At 32.7% G+C, this 14,054-nt stretch overlaps 3 protein-coding genes across 3 annotated transcripts in view; 1 reads left to right on the top strand and 2 right to left on the bottom strand.

The window, feature by feature from the left end:
• Nucleotides 1–223: 223 nt before the first annotated feature.
• LOC128168155 (uncharacterized) lies at nt 224–7,371 on the bottom strand. The gene is made up of 7 exons (XM_052834266.1): nt 7,171–7,371; nt 5,656–6,282; nt 5,257–5,322; nt 5,097–5,123; nt 4,744–4,809; nt 4,406–4,581; nt 224–4,107 (listed from the first exon to the last, which is right to left on the bottom strand). The coding sequence occupies exons 1-7, from the start codon at nt 7,247–7,249 to the stop codon at nt 3,997–3,999; spliced, it is 1,152 nt and encodes a 383-aa protein (XP_052690226.1). The 5' UTR covers nt 7,250–7,371; the 3' UTR covers nt 224–3,996.
• Nucleotides 7,372–8,765: 1,394 nt separating this feature from the next.
• On the bottom strand, nt 8,766–14,046 carry LOC128168154 (D(1) dopamine receptor-like). The gene is made up of 2 exons (XM_052834265.1): nt 13,168–14,046; nt 8,766–11,369 (listed from the first exon to the last, which is right to left on the bottom strand). The coding sequence occupies exon 2, from the start codon at nt 11,363–11,365 to the stop codon at nt 10,124–10,126; it is 1,242 nt and encodes a 413-aa protein (XP_052690225.1). The 5' UTR covers nt 11,366–11,369; nt 13,168–14,046; the 3' UTR covers nt 8,766–10,123.
• The window catches only part of LOC128168153 (uncharacterized), a 29,060-nt gene continuing 25,495 nt past the window's right edge, over nt 10,490–14,054 (top strand). Inside the window, exons 1-3 of the mRNA XM_052834264.1 lie at nt 10,490–10,618; nt 11,570–11,628; nt 11,939–12,019. Of these exons, the coding sequence (XP_052690224.1) occupies nt 11,608–11,628; nt 11,939–12,019 (102 nt within the window). The 5' untranslated portion in view covers nt 10,490–10,618; nt 11,570–11,607. The remainder of the gene's footprint in view (nt 10,619–11,569; nt 11,629–11,938; nt 12,020–14,054) is intronic.

Below are 14,054 nucleotides of genomic sequence, written 5' to 3'. Positions count from 1 at the left end.
CACATGCAGTAGCAATAAACACAAAAATAGGCTGTACATTTAAAATTCAAAAATTATTTAAAATTTCACTAGAGTTGCTTTTGAAAATAATTCTATAAAATTGCTAATATCAATTTACATTAATGTACATGTATCTTGAAAACACTGATATATTTCTTTCAGCAAGTTATTTTTAGATGACCGAGCTAAAAGTTAAAGTAAATCAATAAATAACAAATTGAAAGAGATTTTAAATTTTATTTACCGGTAAAAGAATGTCTGTGAAGAACATAAAAAAACAATTTAAGTCAATGCTTATATTCAAACTATGCATATAACTGGCACACCAAGAACAAAAGTGGTTTATATTAAAAACACAAATACAATTTGTACCCACTGATTATGCAGTACACATTTCTATACAAGACATGTTTAGTTATTAAATTTAATATTGTAATTCCAGGTACATGCATATCCTTGAATTGTAAGAAGTGATCATAGATATATCATAGGATTTCTTCACAAAAGTGAAATATAATTCAAAAAAGTTCATGTACCAGCCATGTAAGAATAATAAATATGGGACAAATATTTTTGGATTTCATACTGAGATCTATTAACATAAGCGTCATTCAGCATAGAGATTTTAATTCTTACAAATACCAATTACCGGGTATGTCTTTTTATCACCTCGTTGAACTTATGATTTCATGGAGCTTCTCAGCTATGAAGTCAATGAAAATGAGTGCTCAACAAAATAGATGAAACCAGTTGTAAGAAAAAAACAAGATTAGTGACTAATTTTGCCCTAACTTCAAACATACCTGCGGATTATAAAAAAGCGTAAATTGCTCCAACCCAGGTTATACGAGTATAACTTGGGTAGATATTGAGTTCATTCCTTATAATTTAATTTTCTGTAATTTGCTGTACAAATTGAGTCCGTTTACTTTTAAAAATATATTAATCTGTTCAAAATTCAAACATAACGTCAAGCCGATTAGTACGTTTTTGACGTTGGTGCATTGTGACATGTCTTGTGACATGCAAACCAGGTTATACAAATTTAACTAAATTTTTCTATCCAATCAAATGCCGCGTTACAACAAGAATTAAATTATTCAAAATTACATAACAGAAACTGACTATTAATTTAACTTGCTAAAAATATACCATTAGTTGTACAAAACCAACAAAAACCGAAACACAAGCACTTCATTTGGTTTGTAAGACATCACTAAGCATATGTCATGCATTTGACCATTTCATAACAAACTTTTTGTCATACTGATGACGATACCAGTAATATATTGCCAAAGGGAGAATCAATTGGATCCCTTTGATAGATCATTATTTTTGTTTCTGAAAAATTATGAATTCATTGCAGTACAAAGAATTGAAAGCTGTTAAATCTAAGGATCCTCGACACCCCTTGACTTTTACTTTTCATGACAGTTAGTTACAACATGGCGATTTTAACGCATTGTGAAACAGTTTATATCACTAAAATTTGGTGTCTATATATGTGGTACAATGGGTTTAGCTTTGGTCTACTAAGCCGCATGTCCCGAGTTCGAATAATCGCAGGGAGTGGTAAAATTTAAAATTAAAGTTGATTTCCCCCCCCAAAATTAAACATCTTTTTGGTCATTTCCAAGTCAAAAACGTGCTAAAAATCCATATCTATAGGTAATTTAGAAGAAGAACCAATATCCATTTCAAGTTTCATTATATATCTCAGTTTGGTAGCAGAATTTACTGTTATGATAAACCTTAATATGTGGTACAAATATTGTTCAACAGAAAGTGAAACATATTTTGATATGAAATAGGTGTTGCCTAATTGCTCTCGAGGCAAAATATATTGAACTTTCTGTGAAAAAATAAATAAAATTTGAGTAAACAATTGTAACATGTACTATATCTCTTAGTTATATTGTGTAAAAAGTTAATAAATTTTACAATAATAAAACATATATGAAAAGAGTCTAAATATTCTCATGGCAAGATACTGGCGTTGTTATTATGCTACTGTTCAACTATACATATACTTACACTTATCTATTAAATTGGAAGACATTTTATCAAGAATGTATTGCAAATCATAAAAATGCCTTACTTCAAAATTAACTTTCACCTGTATAATAAATTACAAATGTATCAATTTTAAGTGAGTGTGAACCATCATTTAAAAAGTCATTGACATTTTAAGCTGCTAAACAGTAATTTTTTGTGGTTGAAAGATTGTATTCAACTACACCATAAATGTGAAAGCATATATATAAATGTACTTCTAAGTCCAAATGGCCTTAAAATGTTAAAATACATCAAATAAAAGATTGATTAATTTCGGTTAAAAATGCTTTTAATTATAGAAAACAGTGAAAAATTGTTATGTTTTATTTAGGTAGCAATCTTCAATATAATTGCTCTGTTGGTGTATCCATATTAGCTCTTACTGCATGAAAAATATTTGCAACAAACAAATATTTTAGTTCAATTTCAATGTTTACACATCAAACTTTAAATTTTAATACAAAACAAGATGTAATTATAATGGGGGCAATTATAAAGTCTCCCAAACGAATGAGGCCATCATTGGGAGTAGGGATGACCCACATGAGTCAAACTTTACAGACAAAAAGATTAAGAACTTGATTATTTTTATTTCTGAAGTTTCATGATGTTCCCCAGAGGTCCTTTACTATACATCAGGTATACCAACATGACCCAAGGAACAAGAATATATATGGTTAAGGGGTAGGGATCTTAACCGTTTTCAAGATATTTGTGCACTTCCTGTTTGAGGGGGGTCAGGACCACCCCCGGGGCCCATGACCTACATACCATTTGATGCCCCTTAACACATGGAACAAGAATATATATGGTTTAGGGGTGGGGATCTTAACCGTTTTCAAAATATTTGGGCACTTTCTGTTTGAGAGGGGTCAGGACCACCCCAAGGGCCTATGACCTACATACCATTTGATGCGCCTTGACACAAGGAACAAGATTATATATGGTTTAGAGGTGGGGATCTTAACCATTTTCAAGTTATTCGTGCACTTCCTGTTTGAGGGGGTCAGGACCACCCCCGGGGCTCATTATCTATATACCATTTGATGCCCCTTAACACATGGAACAAGAATATATATTGTTTAGGGGTCAGGATTCTAACAGTTTCTGAGATATATGGTCATTTCCAATTCTTGGGGGGTGGGGATGACCCCAGGGGTCAGATCTAATAAACCCTTTATATTGCCTGTAACAGTCAATATATGATTCTGAAAACCCTATATCATTATCTTTGTCCGTTTTCAAGTTATAACCATTTACAATAGAGTCTAAGATTTTTCCCATAAGGTTCAATGTTTGACCCCACAATCTTTTGACCCCCCCAGAAAAGTGGTTGGCCAACCCCAAATGAGTAAAATCAAACCAGCGTGCACATCTAGATATGCAGGCCTATCGTATCCTAGAGTTTTGTACAATTCTGTTCAGCCATCTCTAGTTCAGAGTTGGAATGAAGAAAAAGAAGAAACCGTACAAAAACAATAAGTCTCCAAAGACTTAAAAAAAATCAAGGTTGGAGAAAACTTAAAAGGAACAAGTTATAGACAATAAAAACACTTTATGACTTTGCTGCAATCAGATCAATATCCTTGATGCAAATACTGGCATACATGTATATTCAACAAGATTAAATAATTAAATCACGGTGGTCAACAAACAAAAACAAAAAAATTAAAAATCAAACCAGTTTGAAGGCAAATCAGCACAGCAAGTACTCATGAGTGCTACCCAACATTTTTTTTACAGGTATAGGGGAATTTGGCAAGTGTTCCTGTGCATCTCCTCTGCTGAACATGCCTCTGCTGAATATGGCACATATAAAAAATAAATTCAGTTTTATAAATAAAATTTGACTTCAGAAGTAGAGACTGCTTTCTATGCTTCTCTCTGTAGAGCCAACCAAGTTTTTGAGACAGCCCTGCTGGGCTCCCGATACAGCCCAGGCTAGGCATACGCATGGCGAACCAAGCCCTTCCTCTCCTCTGTTGTGTCCTCAGAGGACAGCATTCTTTTCGTTTTTGAGGACTGATATAGGTAGGACCAGTAAGGCTTGAACTGAAACAAAAAGCTTAATATGTACCGGTATGTCTCTTCTTATGGAATCAATATACTGATATCATTTTTTTTACCTTTTAATAAGAAAATTTGTTTGTTTCATGGCAATGAATTAAAGGAGAAAAGAAACACTTTCAAAATTTTAAAGGGAGTTAACTTATCTTGAGGATTTAACTAGTGTGTATTCTAACACAGAGTGGAAATTGATAACTAAATAAAAAATACATTTTAAGAATGACATTTTAAGAAATTTTGAATTAAGTCTAAAACTACTTAATAATCTGGGTCAGACATTTACCACATTCTTTTGTCTGTAAAAGACGTAGAGGAGCAGCAAAGACAAGGAGATGAAGAGGACCCAGCTGTAGAATGTCATCAGGTTCATCTCCCTCCGGACCTGGTTCTTCTGGTCCTCCTCAGAGGGGGAGGTCATGATGGCTTTCTTTAAATATGGGCCTCTGGCATAACTTTGCTCTAAGAAAACAATACAAACTTACATTATTTTCATTCATTTATATTCATGAATGAGAAGTACATGTAAACAGCATTTGCACCGCAGTTAATCTTTGCAAGCCTTACGAAATGTTTCTTTTTTCTTCATGCGAAAATTTCCCTTTTTTCTTTTATTTAACTTACCATCCCAAAAGTCTCCAAATTTGTCTGCTACATTGCTTTTTTCATCGGTAACAACTTCATGATGATCTATAATAAAACAATAGGAACAGGTAAAATTACAATATATATATATGTATCACTTCTGTAGAAAGGAATGAAAGGATCATCATTAACTACAAGTTAGGCATTGGATGGACAAAAGAAACAGATCTATGCATAGTGCTGGAGAGAGGGACCGAAGCTAGAGCCACTCTTGGTGTAAGGGAGACAATTAAGTTAATGACACATTGTTGATTTAAAATAAACTTGTAGATGTGTGACTGATAGTCATTTATAATTTCTCTGAATCTGATTGCAATGATTAATTAACTCACCATTCCAGAACTCCCATTCATCTTCATCTATCAAATTATTAAAATGAAAATAAGCAGATTATCATCGTATCTTATTTTCCAGAAATTATATTTTTTTAAAGCCACAGATTTCCAGAAAGAAAGAGAGAGAGAGGAGAGAGAGAAAAAACAGAAAGCAGACCTTCTGATGATGTCTCTTTACTGTCTAGGATGCTTGCATCTTGATACCAATTGTCTTCTTCTTGTTCTATGTATATAAAATAGCATTCTGAAATCTATAACATCCAAAAATACTTACATGCACATTTCAGTCAGTACTAGTATAACAAATATAATTTTATATTCAAACCCTTTACCAGTAATATCAGTAATTTTTAAAAATTCAAACCCTGATGAGATACTTTTAATACCCTCTATCATAGCTAGGTCTTGTTTAAAAAGTAATATTTCAAAACTAAAAATAATTTTTATAAATTACTCATAAAATTAAATCTTGTACACATTATTTTTTCAATCATCTACTGATCTACATGTATGTCTTTTGTAATGAGGACTGTTTTTCATGTATCATATTCTATACCATATTCATCATTGTGCTGACTGACTGTGTCCTTGGTGGATGACCTTGGGTTTTCTTCCAGGAACAGATCTTCCTCTGCTGTGTTGTCATCCGGGTTGATTACTACCACGGCAGGAGTTGGTTCTATCTTGTTTTTAGCTTCACTCTCTTTCTTGTCAGCTGTTTTTCCTTTCTGTAGTGAAGGTGTTGATGAAATATTTTTGACATGATCAGCTGTGTCTAGTATTTCACTATCACTTGCTGTAATGATTTTATTCTTCCTTTCCATGATTGCACTAGTAATGCTAGAACTTTCCATCTCTAACACAGGCTTTAATGTAGAAACTTTAGACATAGGAAACACTATATCTAATCCAGTATCCTTTAAACTAGATCTCAGTGGTGCCTTTGTCCCATATTTGAATCCAGTATTGTTAAGATTTGGTGAAATTTTTACTTCCTTGCCTGGTATAGTGACTGACTTTGTTTCAGACTTGCTTGGTTTTTCAGTCCCTGGGTTGCTCTGGGAAGCACTTTCACTCAGGTTCAAGTTTGTTTGTAACCTCTCTAAAAAATCATTTGCTTTTGGTTTTGCTTTCTTGTTCACAGATGATACCATGGTAACCTTCTCTGCAAGTTCTTCATCATCTAAAAAAAATAAAAAAAATAATCTTATGCAGTGTCCTTCGCTTTTAATTGTAAATATTTACATTCATACATTTCCCCTTATGTTTGCATTGGAAATCTGCAAAATTCAATTTCCTTTGAATTAACTTTTTCATGCACTATGAGCACAAATATAAACATCATCGTGAGAAATCAGTTTTGAGTATATTTATTTTTGTAAGATTAAATAAAACATTCAATCTTACATAACCAATTTGATATGTACTTATGCAAAATAATCATTAAATATATATACTTGTTAATAAAAAAGATTTTTCTCTACAAAGTTTTTGGCACGATTATTTTAGTCGTGGAAGCGAACTAAATAACATGTTAGTATGGTTGTTCCATGTTTTTTTCCTAACTCTGACTAGGACATATATAATGGCTTTACAGCCTTCACATATATTTAATACAAATAGACATCAGTGTGACTATGAACATAAATATAACAAATGAATGCTTATTTTTGGATGTCGACAGTCCTACAACACATCAAGTGGTGCGAACAAATTATCATACCACACAAACGGATGGTATTCAATTCATCTACACTACTTGGTGTGTTATAGCAGTGACGTATATATACGTCCCTGGTTATATAGCCTTGTAGGAGTGAAGGCATCCAAAAATAAGCATTCAATGCTTACTGTTAATTTTATTCATACTGCATGAATTACCAGTAAAAGAGATATTTATTGCCTCTGTTGATATTATTAATATCATGATAATTGGAATCCAATCATCTTTAACAGTTTGTTACAATTACAACAGTTCAAACATCTGAGTATGTCAGAATCGTAATGATTTCTTAAAACAAGAATCAAGATGCTGACAGGCTGAAGAAAGAAAATAGAGCGAGAACGTTACCTTTCTTGACATTGGAATTCATAGTCTGACATGTCTCCGTCAAAAACAGACAAAGAACTAAAAGGATATATTGTTCCATTTTGGCTAACCTATCGTTTTTTATGAAAATTTCATCTGGGAAAGCAGAGACATATATATGAATTTTACAGCCCTATTCCACATTAGGCTGGTTCGGGTATGAAGTCAACTGGTTCTTAAGATGGATATTTTCTTTACCTTTTATACAGAGCTGCCTTTTATATAAACAATAAACTATTGGCGAGTTATTCACGTTTAGAAAAACTATTATTTTTCCTTTAAATACAATCTTAACACAAAATCATCAGTGAAAAAACGCTTTGCTTTAATGGATTTTTTTTTCAAATCCCGAATAGAATACGAACAATCTAATCTTTGACGTTTGAGCGGAATTTTTGATTTTTTGGACTTTTCTGTTTTTGCTGTTTTGGGGGAAAAGTGGTTAACACGGTAAATACAGTAATGTAGTAGTAGATCGTTTGGAATGCATTTGTTTGGTTGTAAAAATTGATATGATTTAAGATGCAACAGCTGAAGCAAGCACACTTTAACGCAGTGTATTAAAACACTTCAGTCATTTTTAAATAAGATTTGCATTACAAACGACATGAAAAAATATACATGTGTGAGATGTTTCATGAAATTTTCTATAGGGAAAAGAATGACACATTTTCCCAAATTTCCATTCCAAATCAGTTTTTATTATTTGTTAATTTTTCTTCGAAAAATGAGATGACATCATTCTCATCGATGAATAAGTTATTAAGTAGTGATGGGAATCGGTGAGATTTTCATAATCGATAATCGGTTTTCCACAACTAACTAATTATCGATTATAATCGGAGATTTTTATATTTTATAGTGTAGTGCTAAATAATGTAAATAAACAAGATACAATGAACAGACTCATTACTAAGCTGTCATAATTTGATTAAATTAGTATTTCTAGCTATAAAAAATTATATTCGAAAGATTTTCTTTAGTAGGCATTCCAACATTTATTTTCTTAAAACCAAAATGCGTCCAAATTCGAGAATGTGCTTTATTTCCTGAGTAAGAATATGGAGCTCGTCTGACATGTCAGCCATTTGCAGATCGCGCACCTTTTTATGGTTTAGATAATTTGCGTCTTGAATATTTTGTTTATGATAAGCACTTGTTGAAAGAGAAAAAACCTCAACCGATTAATCATTAGGAAACCTTTTATGATCGAGTGCTTAGAATGCGATAACAATCGATCAATTTTCGATTATAATCGATGATTGGAACATCACTATTATTAAGGATACTTTATTTAAGGAATGAATTCAATATTTATTTGTTTTATACGATATAAAATGGTTTGGGTCAGTTTACGCCTTACAAACCGCAAAGCGGTTTATAAAAAAGCAGAAACTGTTTCAAACCATTTAATATGATATAAAACTAATAAATATTGAATTCATAAATTGCTTATAATTTATTTATTTTTTTCTCTTCATTGTAGATAAAAATGGTAATTTGACCTTTAAAATGACGTAAAATTGTACAAGATTCAAACGCAACGTCAGGCGTATTGATACGTTTTTGATGTAAGTCTTACTATGACGTAGGCAACATTCTTTATACGATATAAAATATTTTTTTAGCCAATCAGAAAGCGTGTTACAACCAGAATTAAATTATATTGTATTTATGTACTTTGACTGACAGATGTCATTTTAATAAAAATCATCAAAAAATGACGAAAAATGGTTAATTGGTGCAGAGTTTACAGTCCGTCCCAGGTCACTGTTTCCATCACCTTCTGTTTATTTTTACAAAAATACACATACCTGTCAATGAAGTAGAATTGAAATTAGTGTATACTGTAAGGGAAAAAATCGAAGTTTGACACTTCACCAGTTTTTACCGAGAGTATTTAACATGAACAAAAATCAGATTTCTTACAGTCTTAATTTTAATGCGAAATCTTTACATCTTTTCTCCATTCAGAAATACTCATGACACCTTGCACAAATTTTCAATGTGCAAGTGCAGTGATTGTCATATTATTTTTGTCCAGAATGCGATTCTACACGTCTTTTCGTCCAAGGTAACGTGTTTGAGTGTATGAAATACCTGAATGCGGTGAAGCATAAATAATGCTCTCTGCCTTATATAGGGTAGATGTAGCGATGAGTAAAACAATAAAGATCGACAACTAATATGGCGGTAGTCGGAGATAAAAAAGGGAAATCATGCATTTTTATGAATTCAATTCATGTCGGCTTTAAATATTTTAAACTTATTGCCTACTGTAAGACAAGCAGAAAAACTATCAGTGCATCATAGGATGAACAACAAGGCCCTTATTTAGATGTTGATAGGGAGAAAGTTTTATTAAAAAATATTGTAAATTTTCACAAATTCTGTTTTTTAAAAATTTATTCCACTATTGGGCATCGAGTAGGCAAACTGATTACAGTACCCATTTTAAGGGGATCTGGTTTTAGGATGTGTCTTGACTGAAGGAAAAAGTCTTGTAATTTTCATTGGTTATTTTATGAAGATAATTCTGTGTCAATGGAATTTAATTTGAGTATTTTATAAATAACAACTTGTGTGTTACATGTATTAATTAGCCATCCCTTCTCTCCTCCCCCAACCCCCATTTTTTGACACAACTTTGTATGCACTATGGTACAAAGGTGACAATTGTTATTTCTATGCTTTAATTAAACAGTAAAGTCAGTTTCTATTAATTATAGAGCTGAACAGTCTTAAAACGAATGTAAAAAAAGTTAAGGTAACTCTTAAACTGCATCCATCCAGACAGCTATTCACTGTACATGTACCTTTATTTTAGAAAGTAATCCCAAATTGCAATTACTGATAATCATATATGGATTTTACAAAAGTATAATTATACACATTCTTTCCTTCATGTTTCTTTTTTTTAAATGGCTTTCATAATTCATTTCTTCACCCCAGATTGGCTGTTGTGTGAATCAGAACTTGTCCTCTTACATAAAGCAGCCTGACATTTCATCAGCAGTCTCTTTACAGCAGCTCTATATGGGCGATCTGTCATGGTATAAATAAAAGGATTCACTAGAGAGTTCAGATTATAGACAACAGCTAAAATGTCCTCATAGATCCAGGGAGCTACACAGTGACAGAAAATGTCGGATACTGTGGCAATCCAATAGGGGGCACACATAAACAAAAAGAAAACAATGCTTGTCACTACTGTTCCAAGTGGTTTACAGAATCTTGTCCTCTTTTTCAGATTGTCAGATCTGATGGAAGCATCTGATGACCTGCAGCCATTGTTATGTTGTTTAGGTTGAAGATGTCCAGCATGTAAATTCTCAAGTGTCTGAGGTTGATGTGTCTCCAACTCGACGAATGTTGCTGTGTCAATGACTGGAGGAACGGGATAGCAGCGAGAAATTTTCCTCAGGTGAAGGTGAGCAATACAGTAGATTCTAACCCCTGTGTATGTCAGAATGGTGAATGGTATGACAAAGGCCACACAGGCAGTGACTCCATTGTAGATATCCTCCATGATGAAGATACAGGGGTCTGAAAACAGAGATTTGGATTGACTGTCCAGAGCAATGCCTCCATACATGGATATGAAGCCAAACAAGATCCAGACGATCCAGACAATTGCTACGAGTAGGCAGGATCTGACTACAGTTATCTTTCTGTGATATATAAATGGTTGAGTGATGTAGATGTACTTATCTACAGCTATAAGTACCAGGCTGTATGTGGAGATGTCACTAAATGCTATGTCTAGAGCTGTCACAATGTCACAGGAAACCCCATTGAATGGCCACTCACCAAAGTACTCCCATATTATGTAAATTGGCATTATAACCACACCAATCAGAAAATCCACAACAGCCAGGCTAAACACAAAGATGTAGTAGGATGACTGTCGTAAAATAGGATTGGTTGCTATGGTACATATTGATAAAAGGTTCGCTATCACCATGACAACTGTCAGAAAGCACAAAATGATGATTCCTGCCACTCTGTAGGGGGGTAAGTCCAGCGGGGGATTTGAGTGTTCATGAGCTAGGATATAGTTATTGGCGTGGACTTTGATGAGTAAGTCGCTGTTGTTAGTTTGTGAAGCTGCAGAATCATGACTTAGACGACTTAACCTTAGCCATGCCTGAAGGGATGTTTGCCATTTTCCAAGCATCTTCCTGATTAAAAAATGAGACAAAAGAAACTGTAAAAATTATTAATAATAATTTCCAAATGGTAAAACTATGACAGAAGATAATAAATTCAAATGTATTATTAGTGTAGTTTTTATTTTTAAGAATCAGAAATATACAACCCTTGATATAGATTAAGTTATCTTTTTAAAAATTTCATTAATGTTCATACTTTTATTATACAGTATACAAGACATATGAAGCAATTGTGACTGCAGCTGTCATGACAGAGAAAAACTTTGTGGTATGGTTGTTCTCCTTGAAGTCTATTACTGTATTTTCAATTAACTTGGAATCAGGAAATTCATGATAATTTTGTTAATAAAACTTGTTTCATTTGGAAAGATTGGTACCTTATATAAGCAGATATTCAATACAAAGTGAGCATAATAGCTTATTAAAAATTGCTTTAGCAAAATTTTACAACAAGCAAAAATTTCCAAATCTACATAAATTAAGATAGTTTATTGATATCCAAATTTTTCCACAGTTTTTGTATAGTTTTTTTTGATTAATCTAAGATGGGATTAAATTCAATTTTTGTAAATTTTCAGGTGTTGTACACAAACCAAAAAACTAAGAAGGCAAAAACATGGCATGATGGAAGTCTAAAATTTTCTGGCGGTGGAACTAAGGTAGGAATAGCCCAAAATGATGATTGGTGGAATGGTAAATGGGCAAGAATTTTTATTTAACAAATATGTTCTATAAATATATTATAGACAAATCAATTGGTTTTGTGGAAATTTTAACAGAAGTTATAGATTGTATAATGAATTAGTGGAACTGAAGGAGGATTCAGAAAAAGATCTATTTATAATTGTTAAAAAAATGGAGCTAAGGTGAGCATGATCATGATTCTTAAAACACTGGAGCTAAGGTAAGCATGATCACGATTGTTACATTGGAAATAAGGTATGCATGATCACGATTGCTACATTGGAAATAAGGTATGCATGATCATGATTGCTACATTGGAAATAAGGTATGCGTGATCATGATTACTACAATAGAGCTTAGATATGCATATTGAAAATTGATGGAGCAGAAAGGCCTTGGATGAACATGATCAAGATTTATGGAATGGTGTAACATAGGAGAGCATGATCATGGTTGTTAGAACAATGAAGGTTATCATGATCATGATTGTTAGAACAATGAGGGTGATCATGATTGTTAGAACAATGAGGGTGATCATGATCATGATTGTTAGAACAATGAAGCTAAGGTGAGTATGATCATGATTGTTGAACAGTGAAGGTGAGCATGGTCATGTTTGATACAGTATACAGGGAAATATTCGCCCCCGTTTTATTTTCGCCCCTTTCGCCCTCGTTGTCAGCGGGTGAATTTAAGATTGGGCGAATTATGATGTCTTCAATTATTTCTGTTCAAACACAACTGTGTCTTGGCGAATTCAATACAGGGCGAAACTGCTTGCAATTCTAGAGGGGCAAAAATTACATGGGACGAAAATAACCCTGTATACAGTAATGAAGTGAAGCTTAGGTGAGCATGGTGATTGCTGAAACTGGAGATGCAAGCTTAGCATCATGAGAATGTATGGAACACTTAATTAATGCATATCAGATTCAGAATGATACATGGAGCAAATTATCCAACATATACTTCTTAAAATACTTCTCAAAGTTTATAATTGAAGTAAATTATTCTTTGATCTGAATAAATGAAAAAATTGTTTTAAAAAAAGACAAAAAACAAAATATCTACAACGAAGTGAATGATATGGTGTCTGATCAGATGAGAATTTTATGTAACCTACCTTTTGGTCAGTCTACACAGCAGTGAACAAATGACTTATCACAATCAGTGCTGGGTGCACTGTCAATATAAGGTGGACACAGCCATGCTAAAGGTGCAGGGCAAACAATCAAGGTTTATAACTCTGAAGTCTCAACAAACATCAAAACAGAAACAAGTAGGATTTTATAAGCTGCCTTGATGTCCCAAAAATAGAACCATAAAACCAACACATTTACTGATTGCCAGCACATCAGTCCACTCTGGAGGATTTACTGCTCAATCTACAGAGGCTCCCTATTCAAGTGACAGTCAGAGAGAATCAAGCAGATCTTGTTCTTTCCTCATAGGATTTATTTAATCTATAGAAATAAATTCATAAAGGAAGTCTGTGTTAGTTTGATATTTTAATAAGATATTCTACATAATTTCTTTTTTAAAGATATTCAATTCTTATTGTTGGCTTCATAAAATTGAATTTATTCTCATTGAAATACAACATGGTTAAGACAATGAAATTGTTTGCTTTTACAGCTTGCCCTAAAATAAAAACATCACCTGAAGTGGGTTTACTACAGTTTAAAAGTACATTTTACAATAGATTTCATCAAGTGTTACTTTTTATAAAGGGAAATAAGACTGTAAAGTTCTTTATTCTCAGATTTGTAGTCCTCCAATTATTGCTCTTTAACTTTGGGATTTAAAAAAAAAATGAAATCATTAGATAATACAAAGGATTAATTGGTATAATGGTGGTTTTTTTCTTCTTTTTTAAAGAATTTAATCAGATTTATGTGAAAATAAAATTCTTGTTATGTGAAATACTTCTTTGATTACTAACTACCGGTAATGTGATCGTAAATAGTGATAACTTTCCTATTCCACTGAAACTTTTTGATAACATTAGAC

This window comes from Crassostrea angulata, chromosome 10 (assembly GCF_025612915.1).
Source record: "Crassostrea angulata isolate pt1a10 chromosome 10, ASM2561291v2, whole genome shotgun sequence".
Lineage (NCBI taxonomy): Eukaryota > Metazoa > Mollusca > Bivalvia > Ostreida > Ostreidae > Magallana > Magallana angulata.
The sequence above is the reverse complement of the archived record's forward strand: the minus strand, read 5'-3'. Positions and strand labels throughout refer to the sequence as shown.